Below are 17,013 nucleotides of genomic sequence, written 5' to 3' on the forward strand. Positions count from 1 at the left end.
CCCCCCCCCCCCACCCCAGAACACCACTACCACCCCGAAACCACTTAACCCCCCCTCACCTCACACCACCCTCCCTCCCTTCACTCATCCTCCTCCTCGTTTTCGTGCTTGGCGGGGGAGCAAACACAAGAGATGAGTGTTGACATAAGGTCCAAGGCATAGGAATAAGCTACCACTGTTTGTCCTCGCTGGCTGCGTGACTTTTTTTTTTTTTTAATAGACCTTTCTTGGTGGGATGAATCACAACTACTTAGTTATACAATGTGCAAATATGACATTTCTGAATGATGGTACAAAAATGATCAAGCGAGTGCGTGTGTACATATGATGTCATTATTTGCATGCTGGTTGTGTATAAGTGAGTGGAGGTGGTTTTTTTTGTGTTGCCGTGCAAGCGCGCGCGCACGTGTGAGATGATCCGCTCAAGGTGAGGCTTCCGTATGAGTGTGTATGTGTGTGATTGAAACGGTCCGCGTTCCACCTCATAACACGCACACCTCGGCGCGCGCACGCACACACTTCAAACGGTCCTCATCCTTGTCCTTTAATTCCTCTGCCATCAAGTCAATGAATTGGCATTCATTATAGTGCAGTGTTATTTAACTCGGGTGTATTTCATGATTGAATTTTTAATGCATATTCATTCACACAAAGACACTCCGAAATATGTCTGAAAGTGAAGCTGGGATCAACGTAGTGCCCAGACAGACTTGATTAGATTTTTGAGACGGATTAGGATGTAAATCTCATACTTACGTATGGCACACCCCTACAATGCTAATGCGCGGACTCACTCTGCTGTAATATTACTGCACTTGAGTCAAATATATCGACAGTTAATGCGATTATGCCGTTCAATGACAGCCTATTATCAAGACTCTCTTCTGTCTTTATGCCTCCAGGCTTGATCACCACGACGGCAAGGAAGCTGGACCGAGAGCAGCAGTCGGAACACTTCCTGGAGGTACCTACGTACGACCGGCGCGGGGGACTCTGGGGTCCGCCGGTTTGTTTATCTTTAGTCGCCACCTGCCACGGCGCAAGCACCGCAGACCGGCTGGAGGATGAGCCAGACACCAGGCCCCTCAAGGCCCCCTCCCTCAGACGCTGATGAATGCCTCCGGTTTGGGGCCCGGGCGTGGGGATTTCTTAAATGTAATCGTTCATCATTGGTTATCTCCTTGGCTGGGCCTGGGGAGGACTTTTTGTGTTTGTGTGTGCGTGTGTGTATGTGTGTGTGTGCGCGCGCGTGTGTACGTGTGCGTGAAAGTGTGTGAGTGTTAGATAAGTGCAGACACTGGGCGTCCAGATAACGTTGTGATTAGCATTTGCGCTGGCCGCGCTGCATGCAGATGAAGCGGATAATCGCACCGTCTCCACTTTACTGGGAAAACTTCGCCCCTGCTGAGACTTTGCACGCAATTTATTAACTGCCGCAATGAAATGAAATAACCCTCCCCCTCCCGAGTGACCCCTCCCGAGATGTTTATCTGTCAGCCTCGGTGCACGGTGAGAGGACACTGGGGAAGACAATGAAATCATATACGCTCACTTCATTTGGGAGGCAATTCAATGAGATCCAATACAAGAGCTGGAACAATAAATCTGCCTTTGCAAAGACAACTTTACGTCGTTAGTACAGCAAGGAACGTTTTCAAAATCCACCCCCTGGAGCTTGATTCTCGGAGTGACGTGAAATCTGGTTGACATACTGTACGTATACATCATAAGATTAGGGATTGAAAAAAAAAAAAAAAAGATTGCGAAATCCAGACTCAATAAGTCTGGAGAAAATGGCGGAAATATTCGATGACTCACCATCAAACTCGAACATTCCCAAAAAAATTCTTCCCCTGAAGTTAGTTGCCGCAAAACGATCGCAAAACAAAAATGATCAAAAAGCCAAGTCCAAAAGATTTGTGAAATCTGGGGACCAAGGCAATGCAAAGCATGATGGTAAGGTTTGAAGTCTTGTCTTCAAACATGTCACCACACCCCTTTTTTTAAAACGTACAGTATATACATTTTTTTCGCATTTGGAAAGAAAAAGCATGGCAGTGAAGTTGGATGAGTGTCACTTGGATTACTTGTTTTTGAAAATTCAGCCCCCAATTTCAGTTTACCTCCGGAATCAGAAATTTGGCAGCCGTGTCTATCACCAGTCGACCCACAAAAAAGAAAATATACCCGTAAAGATACAGGAAGGCTGCCATTTGAGTTTGAAACGGACATACAGTATTTGTCTTATTTTGGCGATGTCCAGGGGTCATTCAAAAGATGAAACTTATCGTAAGAGCTCCGACTTCCTTCAAACTCTGCGCGCTCACTCGACAGTGAATGGAAATAGACAATCGGGAACGGGCTCTCTATCTAAGACCTGCAGTGCGAGTGTTGCTGTGTGCGGCTTTGCCCAACACGGAGTATAATTAAGAGTCCAGTCAGCAGTCGGGCGGCTCACACTCGTGATGTGATCCAATCGATGTTGTGATGAGACCTTTGCCTCCACCGCAGGCCTCGCTAATACAAAGAGATTTCCCATGAGCTCGACTCCTCATCGCCGCCGACGTGCGTCCGCGAAAAGCACACCAAAATATTCCACCCGCTCGCACTCACGCAACCGTGTCCGTTTCCTAGGTGACGGTCATCGACGGGCCGGTGACAACCCGCCAGTCCACCGTGTGGGTCATGGTCCACGTGGAGGACGAGAACGACAACCCGCCCGTCTTCCCTGAGGTCACCTACCGCATCCGGCTGCCTGAGCGCGACCGCAATCGACGCGGCGAGCCCGTCTACCGGGTCTTCGCGCACGACCGCGACCTGGGCGTCAACGCCAACGTCAGCTACAGCATTGTGGACGGCAACCAGGACGAGACCTTCAGTGTGGATCCGCGCACCGCCATGGTGGTGTCCAAGAAGGCGGTGGCGGCCGGCACCCACCATGTCCTCACGGTCGGTCGGCCTTGCTTTTTTTTTTGACCATTTTTCATCCGGCATAAATCCATATTTTACCATCCCTATGCATTTTTATGAGTTGGCAAAGATAAATTTGCTCACGCACAGATGGAATTGCTTTTTTATTTCAGTTTTCTCGCACTCAATCACGGCAACACAAAGCTTATTTGGGGCCTTCATTTACAAACCGATGTCATCGTAATAAATGACTCGATTTTCTTCTTTTGAGACCACTTTGCTGCAGACGTTAAGCTTTATTTCTTCTCCGATTGGTCAATGCAACGCTGCGCCTCGGTGGAGCGCAGACCTCCGCCGAAGCCAAACTATTTTCTTGAGGATTTTCGAAAGGCTCTTCAAACACAATCTTCTCGTAGAGCTTTTTTCATAAAACTGAAACATGGTTTTGACGATTCAGCCCTGCCGCCAGTTTACGTTTAGGAACATGAAATTAGGTAGGCATATCTCTCGCCCTTTTGCCTTATTAAATGCAGTGACTCAGTGGTAGAATCCACCCACTCATGACATCATTTCCTGTGTCAGATCAAAGCGGAGGATGGCGGTGACCCGCCGCTGTGGTCCACGGTCAAGCTTCACGTGGAGTGGATCGGCAGGCCTGCGCCCTCGCCGCTGCCCCTGCTGTTCACCCAGCGCTGCTACAACTTCTCTGTGCCCGAGACGGCCTCTGTGGCTCAGCCCGTGGGAGTGGTCGCCGTGAGCCAGTCCAACACCCCAGTTTGGTTCAACATCATGGGTGAGGCCACTCGGAAGAGTGAATGACGGAAAATACTCTGACCGTTTTTATCAAAGCAACATCGGGTTGCAGCCCGCCAGCATCGATAATGCTTTCTATTTGGACGTACACAAACACTGCTGTGCGATATTATTTATTTATTTGTTCAATCTGTGCTAGTGACAACATGTAATTGATTTTGATGACCTTTCACTGTGCCGGTTGTTCTCGACTGCTGCAGTTGTTGTTCAGAACAATCAACACCACCATGCCGACGCATTAATTAAAAATGAAGTGATTAATACTCGTCTGGCGCAGAGGAAACGCCATTAGAATCGTTGCTTGCATCTTTCATACTTCAGTGGCCACAATCTTGTGATTAGAACTTATCAGACCCAGCTATATTCTACTACTTCCATTCATAACTTTGCTGCTGTGAATTGGGAATTTCTCCATTGCGAGACTAATAAAGGTTTTCTTATCTTATCTTATCTAGTGTGTCATGACATGATGGTCGCGCTTATAAAGTTGCTGTTAGTGCACTACAAGGACAGAGAAGCATTTGGACATTTTGTACAATTGGAGGCGGCTGAATTTGTGGGAGCTGCTTTGGGAAGAAATTATTTGCTAACAACTTCAGGGTTGAGGTGGCGGTACATCAAAATTAAGTCAACGCATATTACAGGTTAATGTAAATGATTGGTGGGTCTAATTCAACAACCGGATGGGATGCATTTGACCCACGGGCCGTGCTTTGCCCACATTTGCCGCACTTGCGTCCTATCTGACTTTGCAAATATTTGAAAAATCCCTCAATCATCATGTAGAAACTCTCCATCTTCTTCACATTTCACTTCCCGTAGGCGTCTCAATGCTTCAGTCCATTTATTTCCTTTTTAATTGGTGTTGGTCTCCGCGTGCAGGAGGACGCGTGGCCAGAGAAATGTTCTACATTCCGCAGAACGCGTGTGGGAGGAACTGCTCTCTCGACACAGGTAAGGTAAAAAGCAAATGAGCCACTTTATAATAATAATAATAATAATAAAAATAAATAAAATGGGACGAAACAAAATGATAAGTTCAGCACAGCAGCCTGTGCTTAGCCAACGGCTGTATGGATTGATCTCTTTTGGAAGAAACATCCATGCACTCTGACAGCGTGTGAATGCATTAGTGCTGCGAACGGCAGAGCCTATGACACAATATCAGTATACTATATTCCGAATCAAAACGGGAAAAAAAATGTTTTTTCTTTACACAAAATGAACCGAAATGAGGAACAGGCTGTTGAAAAATAGGATCGAAACTGCTTCACACGTGTTGCATGGAGCCCACCATCTAATTGTTAGTTGCATGAGCAGCGGTTCTGAGAACTGCTTCACAGATGTCTTACCAACTTCGACTACTTGTGAGCTGCTCTTCACAGCCCAAGACCGTTGCACTGTGAAGAGTCATCCGAGCGTCGTTTCTGACAGTTGCCTCACATTTGTGCTGCTCGGAGTCAAAAGCCTTTGAAGCCTTTTCGACTTGAGATGATATCTCTTTTTGGTAATGCTGCAAGACAGCTAAACCCTGAGCGTAATATTGACCATCTTCTCCTAGAGGCGGGGGGGAAACAGCATCAACAAGAACCCCCCAAAAAAAGTAAGCCAATCCCTGCAGAGGGAATCAGTATTCATGTGGTGGCGCATGAAGCCGCAGCCCTCAGATATGTTCAGGGATGAGAGCGAGGATGGCGTTGAATAACATTAAGCCTATAAACTGTACACTGGCCTGGGCCACGAGGTGGCTGGTGTTTGGCGAGCGATAAGGCAGATGCTGGAGAGAACGCTAACGGCTCGTTGTCGCGTTTCACTTCATTTTACTGCGTTCAGCCATCCGGCCCAGATGGCCACAATAATTGCAGGGTGAGATCGAGATGCGAATGCTAACATGCTTATATAGATATATGTGTGTGTGTGCGTGTGTGTGTGCGTGCATGTGGACGCAGGTAGCTTCGATATGCAATTTGACCTCCAAGTGGGCGTGGGCACCCTGGTAGTGGCCAGACCGCTGGACACCGAAGTGCAGGCCATTTACAACATGACGGTGCAGGTGACGGATGGCAACGCTGTTGCCACCACACAGGTACATCCCCCACCCCACCCCACTCACATACATATACACACACACACACACACACACATATTGCACATTAATTTGTCAAAATATTATTGAGCTGTGAACAACATCTGATGAAGGAACGAAGAATATGATTTATACGACCGCAACAGAAATTACTTTTTTTTTTTTTTTTTTTTGAGTCTGCTCGTGATCGACACCCCCACAAAATGTCATATTCCTTAGCCAAACTGGCTCCAGGGACAGATTTTTTTTTTTTTAACCATGTTTGATGTTGTGGAATTGAGTTTTTTGGCAAATAATCAGACTTTGCTGCCATGCACAGCTCACACACAATTACAAATACAAAAATATTTTTTAACACAGCATTGCCCATCTGTCTCGTCAGAAGTTTGAAATTGTCTCACAATTGGAAAAAATCTCAAGGACAAGTTTACTTTTGAAGAATGTCTTGAAACGGAAAATAATGTATTTATATTTCAATATGTGGCTGTGCCGTGTCAGGTGTTCATCCGGGTCCAGGACAGCAATGACAACCCTCCAGTGTTCTCGCAGCCGGCCTACGACGTCAGCGTTTCCGAGGAAGCGGCGGTGGACACGGAGCTGCTGCGCCTGCGGGCGTCGGACATGGACGAGCGCAGCCGTCTCAGTTTCTCCATCTACGGCAGCGTGGACCCGGCTAGCATGCGGTTGTTCCGGGTCAACCCGGGCACAGGGGCAGTCTACACGGCCGACCGGCTGGATTACGAGGCCCACACGCAGCACATCCTCACCGTCATGGTGAGCTCTTGCTAGCATTCTTCGCGTCACTGATTTGATCTCGATGGCCATACCTTGTGGTGCGCTCTCGCTCTTCAGGTCAAGGACCAGGAGTTCCCATTCAACCGGGACTTGGCTCGGATCCTGGTGGCAGTGGAGGATGCAAACGACAACGTTCCCTACTTCACTAGCACAGTTTACGATGCTGTCGCCTATGAATCTTCTCCCGTTGGTACCGCGGTCCTGCAAGTCATGGCACTGGATAAGGACAATGGGATTAACGGGCAACTCACTTACACCATACAAGCAGGTTGGGATTACTTTTTGTTTACTTTTTGGGGGTTCAGATATATGAAGTTCAAATCTACCCATTGTGGGCCTTAAAATAAAATGGCAGACCTCCGGTTTCCAAGTTAGTAGTCATGAAACAAAATCTCTCGGACAGGGGTCTCCAACCTTTTTGAAACCAAGAGCTCCTACTTGGCTACTGATTAATGCGAAGTTTGGAAGGACTCCTGGAAAATGGTCACAATGAGTCTGAAATAACCATTTTGAACCAAAATGGCCGACTTCATGTGTGTTTTCAAGCATCGTTGCTTTTTCTGTGGGTCTTCTGATGATAGACATGTCAACCAAATTTTGGGTTCCTAAGAAAAACAGGTTTCTGGGAATGAATTAAAAAAAGAATAATTAAATAAGAATAAGTCGTTGCTTCATTTAATTTAGCTGCAATTTTATACCAACACAGTACATTTTCCAGTATAAATTTCAGGAACTGTGTGCAGCAAAAAAAAAAAAAAAGCTGGGGCAAAGCAAAGGCTTTTACAATTTACCTTTCACAATTTGCATGTGTGTTTAGTATAAGGTAGGAAGCAGTCAAAATTTCAAAAGCAAGTTAGTCTCATTTAAATTCACGCACGTTTTCCGTGTGGTTGTGTCATTCCTCAGGCAACACAGGCGGCGTGTTCAGCATTAACAACAACACGGGCATCATCTTCATCGCCAAGGACCTGGACATCACTTCTGTAGGCTCTTACACGCTCACCGTGCGAGTCACGGATGGCGGTTTTCCACCACTAACGGCCACTGCTTCTGCTCGCGTATCCTTGACGCTCTCCGATTTATCCACACCCAAATTCTCTCAGAAGGAGTACCAGGCCGAGGTAAAGCGGGGAGAGATCTGGGGGACCCGGAAAATGATAACTTATTGATGGTTTTTTTTTTTTGCAGATCATGGAAAACAGCACGGCCGGAGCTCATGTAATCACAGTGAGCGCCCTGAGCCGCTCCGCACTCGTTTATGACATCACCAGGGGCAATGAGGAAAAGTGCTTCTTCATTAATCACCACACGGGGGTCATCAGCACACGCAAACGCTTTGACTTTGAGGTCAGTTCATTCATGTCGGTTAACTAACTCAAAATACAACACTGCAAGGTGATACAGAGGAAAAATGATCATTTTCCATGGAGCCTTCCAAGGTTTAATTGATCACAAATTTGAATCTCAAACATTGCTTGGGTGGAAAATTGTGTATGGTTTTTTTTTAGGTGATATGATCGGATCTGTTACCAATCCTGAGTTTTAAAAAAAAAATCATGTGTGGTGTTTGTCCTTTTTCTTTGATTTGGTCAGAAAACGGCATCCTACTTCTTGATGGTCCGCGCCTCCAGCATGGCGGGCACAGAGACTAGCGCCGCAGTTGTCGTTCAAGTGGGCGACGTCAACGACAACGCTCCCATCTTCCAGCAATTAAGGTATCAAAACCCTCTGGGCACGGTGTAGACCGTAGGTCCTGACTCCGCTGTCGGAACTCCCGCGGCAGGTACGCGGGGTCCATCAGCGAGGCGGCGCCGGTGAACAGCGTAGTCCTCGGAGATGACGGCAACCCACTCGTCATCCGGGCGACGGACGCCGACCGCAATCACAATGCCTTGCTGGTGTTCCAGATCATAGACGAGACTGCTCGCATGTTCTTCAGCGTGGACCCTGGGACCGGATCCATCAGGTTGGTGCCGGGTTTTCGAAAATTCAGACCCCAATGCCAGTTTAATTTGTCTACACAAATTCGGTTGGGCCTGTCTAACATTTTGTGTAAAACACCCAATTATGAGCCACACATACTTGACAGAAAAAAAAAACGTGTCATCAGACAGCAAAGTCAACTGCACAAGGTCAGAGTTGAACAAAACCGTCCAATCCTTGCACTTGATTGTCATCTTGTCTCTCAGGACGATTGCCAGTGTGGATTATGAGACCTTCCCCGAGTTTGCCTTCAGGGTTCACGTCCGAGACAGTGGACAGCCGCCTAAAAGTGCCGACAGTCCTGCCGAGGTGCTCATTAAGGTCGGTGGCCCTTTGTTTACTTGTTTGTCGTCTTTGAGCCAATTAACTCTCACTGGTTTATGAATTTCAGGTGATCAACATCAACGACTCGCCGCCAAGATTCTCACAAGACATGTACGAGAGCATCCTCTTACTGCCCACCTACCCTGGAGTGGAGGTCCTCCGTGTGGAAGCCTTCGATCCCGACGTCATTTCGCACCCAGACAACAAGACCCCCCAACTGGTCTACTCTCTGGTGGACCGCAACCTGGAACACTTCTCGGTGGAGCGCAGCAACGGCGTGGTGACGGTCATCAATCAGAACCTCAGCAAGGACCGTTATCGATTCAACGTGAAGGTCGGCCAATCGACAGCTCATTTGCCACAAGCTAACGGCTACAAAATGGCCGTGAACACGCTCTGCTTGTCCCTGCTTCCGTGCTGCAGGTTTGGGATGGTCGTTTCTCCAGCGTGGCGTTGGTCACTGTACTGGTCCGCCAAGCCATCAACAGCGGTTTATCCTTTGCCGCCCCGTTTTACGCCGCCACCGTTCAAGAAAACACCAGCAACGTGAGCGTCCTGGCTGTGGTCAACGCCGCTGGCCAGCGCCTCAACGAGCCACTGAAATTCACACTGCTCAACCCCGGGGGGCTCTTCACTGTGAGGCCCACCTGCGGGGCTTTGCTCACCGTCGGCATCCCGTTTGACCGTGAGGAACGGGACAGCTACGAACTGGTGGTGGAGGTCCGTAGGGAGGAGGAAGTACTGAAAGTGGCCAGAGTCAAGGTCACAGTACAGGTGAGGCTAAAATCTCAGCCTTTCCCACAAAAAATTTCAAGAAACCGTTCCTGGTTCACCAAGTTTGCGAAGAAAAAAAAATCAGCCCCTGAAGCCAGTTTCTATTCGGAACATGAAATTTGGTATGCAGATCTATCATGAATAGACACGCAAAAAAGTCTCAAGAAGCCATGCCTGAAAAGACACACCAAGTCAACCATTTTGAAAATCCAGCCCCTGAAATCAGTATCACTTAGCAACGTGAAGTTTAGTGAGCATGCCTGTCATGCGCAGATCCACAAAAAAGTCTCAACAACTAAACCAATATCAAGCTTTCTGCTCATTTTGTCTCTTCCCAGGTTGAGGACGACAACGACAACGCCCCCGAGTTCGTCAACCTCCCGTACTACGCGACGGTGCGGGTGGAAGCAGAACCCGGATCATCCATTTTCACGGTAACCGCCACCGACCGTGACTTGGGCGTGAACTCTCAGGTGACCTACCGCCTCAAGGACCCGCACAGGAACTTTCAGGTAGGAGTCTGATCTTCAGTGGCAGTCTCTTTAAGATGCAGTACAGTACAGTCACTCAACCAAGCTCCGGTATAAATAGAAATGACCTTGAAAAGAGGATTTTAGGATTTTTGCTCGCGTCGGGTCACTGTAAGTAACCTTTACTCTTACCGTGCAGGTGAACCCATTGACGGGTGAGCTGACACTCAAGCGAGCCTTCGAAGCCGACCTGTCCAACGGCGAGTTGAAGGTGGTGGTCGTGGCGTCGGACGGCGGCACCCCCTGTCTGTCCGCTGAAGTGGAGCTTCCTGTCAACGTGCTGAACAAAGCCATGCCGCTGTTCGACAAGCCCTTCTACGGCATCACCGTGCCCGAGGACGTAGCCGCGTCCACCTCGCTGCTGAGCGTCAAGGCCAGCAGCCCCATGGGGCAGCCCATCATCTTCACCCTGGCTGGCGGCGACCCATCACTGCAGTTCGACATCGGCTTCGACACGGGCACGATCAGCGTGCTCTACCCGCTGGACTACGAGACGGCGCCATACTACCGCCTCACGGCCAGGGCCACCGACGCGCTGACGGGCGCCAGGTCCGAGGTGGACGTGGACGTGGTGGTGCTCGATGTCAACGACAACGCACCCGCCTTCCGGAAGCCGGCGTACTCGGCCGTGATTCCTGAGAACGCCATGATCGGAACTAGTGTCCTGCAGGTGCACAATGTCTATTTTCCATATGATTTAATGTTGTGATGTGATGTGATTTTTATCTTGAAAAATATACTGTAATATAAAAAAAACTATACCTAAAGGCCTTTCTTGTAAATGAAGACTATTCTAGAAATATGACTATTTATAAAGCATACAACTTTATCTTAAAATCAGCTTGAAAAATACAACTTTTTATGAAAAAAATAAAATAAAATTTTAATCTCCCCAAAAATATTGACGATTACCTCGGCTTATCAGTCGTCACGTTATTCCGAAGCGGATCTGTGCAAATTTCCCCCGAAAGTTCCCTGAGAAAGTATCTGACCTTTTCCGAATAATTGAGCGGCGCTGTGGAAACATTTGCACAAGGCGACGTGTAATTAAACTGTCTGGACTCACAGAGACGGTGTAATTATATTGGATCCCGTCATAAATCATCAGCAATAAAGCTCATTATTACTGTTGTTGTTACCAGAGAGCATTTATTGGGCGTTTGGTCTTGCATTAAAAATCTGATTCATCTTTGCTGATCTATCCGGGATCATACTCCAGTGCCAAAGCAAGAACTGTATTGATTTTTGGAGATATCAGGGGCAGAGTTATTACAGCCATATATTTATGCCGGTCCAGTAGTTGGTGCCATTGAATCTCGTCACGGCAGGACCGTCATCACACCGAAGATGTTTAGTCAGGTCTGACATTGTGGAGTTGACGTTATATTCAAGTTCAGTTTTTTAGCATCACTCATTCGTCTACTGTATGTGGTTCACGTTTGAGAGCAATTTGACGAAATCTCTGGAAGGAATTTGTCTTTGGAGGACCCCTTGAAACGGTTGTTTCAAACTAAACTTGCAGATCTCCTGTGACTTTTTCGACATACTTTCTTCAGACCTTTTTTTGTGAGTCTGCTCAGAATAGACATGCAAGTCAAATTTCATGTTGTTCAAAGAAAGTGCCTTGAGAGGGTAAGTTTTTAAAAACATTGGTTCAGTTATCAAACATGAACACCCTGCTCCATGAACATGCAATGACCAAAATGAAACATTTTCACAATTTTTTTTCAACCAACTGCGTAGTATTGGGGATTTAAAATATGACAAAAACTCTCAGACCAAGTTGGGGTTTTTTGGGTTTGTTTTTTTTAAGAACCACTGGAAAAACAAGGAAAATAGGCCCAAAACTGCCATTTCAACTGAAATGGACAATTTACTGTATTTTCACCAATGGGTTATTGACACTTTTTTGTGGATATGCTCATGTCTGCCAAATCTTGTTACTCAAGTCAAATAGGCTTTGGGACTGGGAGTCTACTCATGACAGACTACCAAATGTCATTTTGCTAATTAAAACTGTCATCAATGGTTCATTGCAGGTGTTTGCTCAGGATCAAGACTCGGATAAGAACTCCAGGGTGAGCTACGAGATCGTTCCGGACATCCACAACAGCAGCGACTACTTCCACGTAGAGCGCGACAGCGGCCTGCTCCTGACAGCGCGGCTGCTGGACTACGAGCGCGCCCGGCGCTTCAACTTCGTGGTGCGTGCGACGGACGGCGGCAGGCCGGCGCTCAGCAGCGACGTCAGCGTCACAGTGGGCGTCGCCGACACCAACGACAACCCGCCCGACTTCAGCCAGATGCTGTACGAGGCCTTCGTCAGCCAGCTGGCACCGCGAGGACACTTTGTCACCTGCGTTCAGGCCTCGGATGCCGACATGGGCGACGCCCAGAGGCTCAGGTCAGTTTGTGGATCAAGTGGGTCTAAAAAGTCAACACGCTTGTTTTTGTGATATAAATGATCTTTTGTGGAGCAAGTATCAAGTGGGAGTTGTTAACTCCTCATCCTTTCCCCAGGTACAGCATCCTGTCTGGTAACGAGCGCATGACGTTCTCCATGGAGGCGGAAAGCGGCATTCTGCGTCTGTCTAACAAGAGGCGACAGGGCATGAAGCTGTCGTATCATCTCAACGTGTCCGTGTCTGACGGCGTCTTCACCAACACGGCTCAGGTGACGCCGCCACCCCGACCCGCTCGCTCAATTAGCGGACGGACGCCCGGCGTTTGGCGAGCGTCTCGACCCGAGTCCGCCGAGGTTAATTCGTGTTCACGTCTCGTCGGATTTACTGACGGGAGCAGCTGCCATGTGGAACGCTCGGTCTCGTCGTTTTTGCCGCGTCGGCTGTTTTGTAATTGCCTATGTTAAGCGTGAACGCTTCTTGAATAGCAATCAGAGGAACAACTGTGCTGGTGATTGTGGCGATGGTTTCTAGGTGGTGGTGTATGTGTTAGGAGCCAACCTGTACAGTCCAGTGTTTAGTCAGAGGTTCTATCTGGCAGAGGTCCCAGAGAATGCGCTGCCTGGTTCAAAGGTCATCCAGGTACAATCACGTGATGACGTCATCTTATTTCATGTGGCCTGCTCGATCTACGTGTGTTGGCGGCGTTGCAGGTGCGCGCCACCGACGAGGACTCGGGTCTGTTCGGCCAGATCACCTATTCCTTCATCAACGACTTAGGGAAGGCTGGCTTCACCGTGGACGCCGACGGTCTCATTACGACCGCGCAGAGGCTGGACCGAGAGGACCCTCTCAACAAAGACATCCTGCTCACTGTCATGGCACTGGATGGAGGAGGTACCATCAGCGTCTTCGTGCTCATCAACATCGTCACGTCCAAACCTTGTCTGGTGATGATCCACTTTGAGTGGAGGTCCAGTTCATTCCAGTATGTGTCAGCGACATCAATTTGTGACATCACAGCATGATATCTTATTATTATTATAGTGTGGAAATCATGGTGACACATTGAATGATTTCATGTGACACAGATATCATGAAATGATATCATAAAATGACACCATAGCATGACATCATACAATATCACAGCGTGACATCATTGACGGTGTGGCAACATCGAGGAATGTTGCAGCGTGACATCACAGTGTGTTATAGAATGATGTCGTAGTGACCTCATGACATCATAGATTGACCTCATGACATTATGTGATATCGTCAAATGACATCGTCGTGCACCAAGACTCCCCCTCCATATGCAGCGGAGTAAATAAACACTCTTGGCAATTATTAATTTTATTTATATATCATTGTAGCACCCTTAGCCACTGGAAAATGATCGGATCTTGGCACCTCTGCTAAAATGAGATTATTTAACAGCGTTAAAGTGCGCTTCTTGATTATGTGTTCACTTTGTCTGCCGATAATCAACTCTCAGCACATTACCACTGCAGCATGAGTTCACATGGGATCGATCCATATGTTGATTTCCAGGCCGGGCGTCATTCTGCACCGTGCGAGTGGTGCTGGCGGACGAGAACGACAACGCGCCGCGCTTCCGGGCGGTGGAGTACCGCATGAGCATCAAGGCCGACGTGGGCAAAGGCTCCCTGGTCACGCAGATCCAAGCCAGTGACCCCGACGCCGGCGCTAACGGCAGGATTGTCTACTCGCTCTACAGCGAGGCGCGCTTGTCCCTAGTCGACGTCTTGGAGGTCAGCTCCAGTTTTTAACGAATGCACACAATTATTCAGACTGAGAAGGAGATCGCGGTCTTGAAAATGAAATGGATGAATGAATGAAATGAAATGAAAGTCATTTTTTTCACTGTTACCAAGGCGCCGCTGACCGTGTTCCCCGTTGCGCAGGTGGAGTCGGACAGCGGCTGGATGATGACAAAGAGCTCGGTGTCCCACCTCCAGGGCACCGTGCTGTCCTTCTTCGTCAAGGCCACCGACTGCGGCTCGCCGGCCAAACACTCGCTGGTGTCGGCCTTCATCCATGTGGTGCCCCCCGCCGCCTTCATCCCGTCCTTCAGCCAGCCCCAGTACTCCTTCACCGTCCCCGAGGACACGCCAGTCGGCACTGCGTTGGGCTCCGTCTACATGGGCCCGGGCCAGAGCGCCGTCTTCTCCGCCGTGGCCGGGGAGACGGTCGACAGCAACCGGGGCGGCACTTTCCTGGTGGAGGCCGACACGGGGCTGGTCCGCCTGGTCAAGGCGCTGGACTACGAGCGCTTCCCCGTCTACCGCTTCAAGGTGGCCGCCGCCACCCGCAGGGACCTCATCGAGGCCATCACCAGCGTAGACGTGGAAGTCAAGGTCGCTGGCGAGAACGCTGTTGGTCTTTAATGCGCTATGGCAAGAGCCCTATAGATTTTCAATGGGTTATCGCAAGAAAAGGATTGTTTTTTCATGTTCGAGATTGATCACTCATATGTTAAGTCACCAATCCCTCCTTGTATTGACTGCATTCCAATGAAAGCTCTTCTGCGCACCGCGGCAGGTCATGGACGTGAACGACAACGAGCCCGTGTTTGAGACAGACACGTATGTGGCCACAGTGATGGAGGGCATGCCCGTGGGCACCAGGGTAGTCCAAGTGCGAGCGCTGGACCCCGACTGGGGCTCCAACGGTCAGGTGAGTCACTGACGTGTGGTTGCCTATTTTCCGAAATGCCACGGATATTTAAATGGCCAAGGAAATGACATGAAAATAGAAAGTATGGTGAAAATGAAAACAAAAGTTTGGTAGCAAGCAGACCTACTAACTCGAGGTTCCACTGTATGCACCTCGGCTTTCCCCGCGCAGGTGATGTACAGTCTGGCAGAGGGGCCGTCGGCCGCCACTTCCGTTTTCTCCATCGACAGCAAGACGGGCTGGATCACCACCGCCGCCACCATGGACCACGAGGCGTGCTCCAGCTACAGCTTCCGCGTCGTGGGGTCCGACCTGGGCGAATCGCGCTCGCTGCGGTCCGGTGCCGCCGTCACGGTGGCCGTGTCGGACGTCAACGACAACCCGCCGCGCTTTCAACGGGAGCTGTTTCGCGGTGCCGTGAAGGAGAGCGACCCGCCCGGAGAGGTGGTGGCCGTGCTCAAGACCAGCGATGACGATGGGACCGACCAGAACCGCATGGTCAGCTTCTACATCACCGGTGAGGCAGGCTTCAAAAACTTTTCGCACTACAGTAAAGAACGCAACATTATGCTACGCTAAGTTAAATAGGTTGCTTGCACGCCGTTCAGAGTAATGCATTCTGAGAAGTCTTTTTTTTTTTCCCCTACGGTGGCCATCTTGGGGGGCGGGGAGAGGTCACGCGCGCTGCACGCACACACAGTTGTGTACAGCGTTCGTCAACTCGCTTTTGTGGCATTTTGGTATTTTGATGACTTGCCAGCTGATCGAAAACCACAATTCCGGCAGAAAATAACGCTGTGTGAAAGAATCGACCTACACACACTGTCTCATGCTTTCTTTTGGCGGAGATCCCAATATTGTTTCCTACTTGCTGTTGACGACATGCTCTCCCAGTCTGTGACACACTGCCAGATGAAAGCTTCAAAATCACTGGAGGATTACAACTTTTTTTTGTAAGGGGATGGATCCAGAGTGTAAAATTAAAATTTTTTTATCTGAAGAAGCCATCGCACGGATGAGTAAACCGCCAAGCGTTGTTCATATCGTACAGGTACAGAGTGGCAGGCTCAATTGCACATAACGTGACCACACAGTGCTACTAAAGAATATACGTAGATCATATTGAAAATGTAAAAAAAATAATGGATCAGTTGGGATTAATATATTTTTCAAAATGCAAACAGAAAAAATATTAGCTAAAAGCTCTTTTGCCGTCCAGATCCAAAAATGAGATTTGACATAACCTTTGGTGAAATAAAATGTCAAGATGTTTTCAGCGTGTCCTATATTAGGATGCTTTGCTCTAGTCCTTTAGTGCCTTCATGTTTCTCCAATACGTTCAATTTGTGTTTGATCTCCGGTGAAAATCCATCATGCAAAAGCCTTTCAAATTGCTTAGTTTTTCTAATTTTTCCTCATTTGCAGCCGCCAAGTGTTTTCTTGTTGGCTCATTAGAGTTGGCGTCCATTTCTCGTGGACCCGATTGTTATTCCGCAGCGAGACGGACTCTTTCGGATTAGGAGAAGTGAGTTTAAAACCCTTCCTGGGATTAAGACGTAGCCGACGCGGCAGCCTTGTGAGACTTCTTATTCTTGGCAAGACGTGTTTCGTATTCCGGATGAAGGGCGTCGTCAACACGCCACCTTGTTTTCCTGCCATTTAGCGCGCTCCGCCGGCCTAATGGAGGCGCTGTAATCAA

General features: G+C 48.7%; 1 protein-coding gene across 1 annotated transcript in view; it reads left to right on the forward strand.

Annotated features, from left to right (window-relative positions):
• The window catches only part of fat3b (FAT atypical cadherin 3b), a 55,403-nt gene that overhangs the window by 19,357 nt on the left and 19,033 nt on the right, over nucleotides 1–17,013 (forward strand). The window contains exons 8-30 of the mRNA XM_019859612.1: nucleotides 2,635–2,949; nucleotides 3,493–3,703; nucleotides 4,606–4,677; nucleotides 5,673–5,809; nucleotides 6,308–6,583; nucleotides 6,662–6,872; nucleotides 7,511–7,725; nucleotides 7,793–7,951; nucleotides 8,198–8,319; nucleotides 8,388–8,570; nucleotides 8,794–8,908; nucleotides 8,979–9,245; nucleotides 9,335–9,685; nucleotides 10,024–10,197; nucleotides 10,355–10,885; nucleotides 12,255–12,619; nucleotides 12,736–12,889; nucleotides 13,152–13,259; nucleotides 13,331–13,514; nucleotides 14,169–14,389; nucleotides 14,543–14,995; nucleotides 15,180–15,314; nucleotides 15,486–15,831. Of these exons, the coding sequence (XP_019715171.1) occupies nucleotides 2,635–2,949; nucleotides 3,493–3,703; nucleotides 4,606–4,677; nucleotides 5,673–5,809; nucleotides 6,308–6,583; nucleotides 6,662–6,872; nucleotides 7,511–7,725; nucleotides 7,793–7,951; nucleotides 8,198–8,319; nucleotides 8,388–8,570; nucleotides 8,794–8,908; nucleotides 8,979–9,245; nucleotides 9,335–9,685; nucleotides 10,024–10,197; nucleotides 10,355–10,885; nucleotides 12,255–12,619; nucleotides 12,736–12,889; nucleotides 13,152–13,259; nucleotides 13,331–13,514; nucleotides 14,169–14,389; nucleotides 14,543–14,995; nucleotides 15,180–15,314; nucleotides 15,486–15,831 (5,305 nt within the window). The remainder of the gene's footprint in view (nucleotides 1–2,634; nucleotides 2,950–3,492; nucleotides 3,704–4,605; nucleotides 4,678–5,672; nucleotides 5,810–6,307; nucleotides 6,584–6,661; nucleotides 6,873–7,510; nucleotides 7,726–7,792; nucleotides 7,952–8,197; nucleotides 8,320–8,387; nucleotides 8,571–8,793; nucleotides 8,909–8,978; nucleotides 9,246–9,334; nucleotides 9,686–10,023; nucleotides 10,198–10,354; nucleotides 10,886–12,254; nucleotides 12,620–12,735; nucleotides 12,890–13,151; nucleotides 13,260–13,330; nucleotides 13,515–14,168; nucleotides 14,390–14,542; nucleotides 14,996–15,179; nucleotides 15,315–15,485; nucleotides 15,832–17,013) is intronic.

The sequence above is a fragment of the Hippocampus comes genome, unplaced genomic scaffold (assembly GCF_001891065.2).
Source record: "Hippocampus comes isolate QL1 unplaced genomic scaffold, H_comes_QL1_v1.1 scaffold328, whole genome shotgun sequence".
Taxonomy (NCBI): Eukaryota; Metazoa; Chordata; class Actinopteri; order Syngnathiformes; family Syngnathidae; genus Hippocampus; species Hippocampus comes.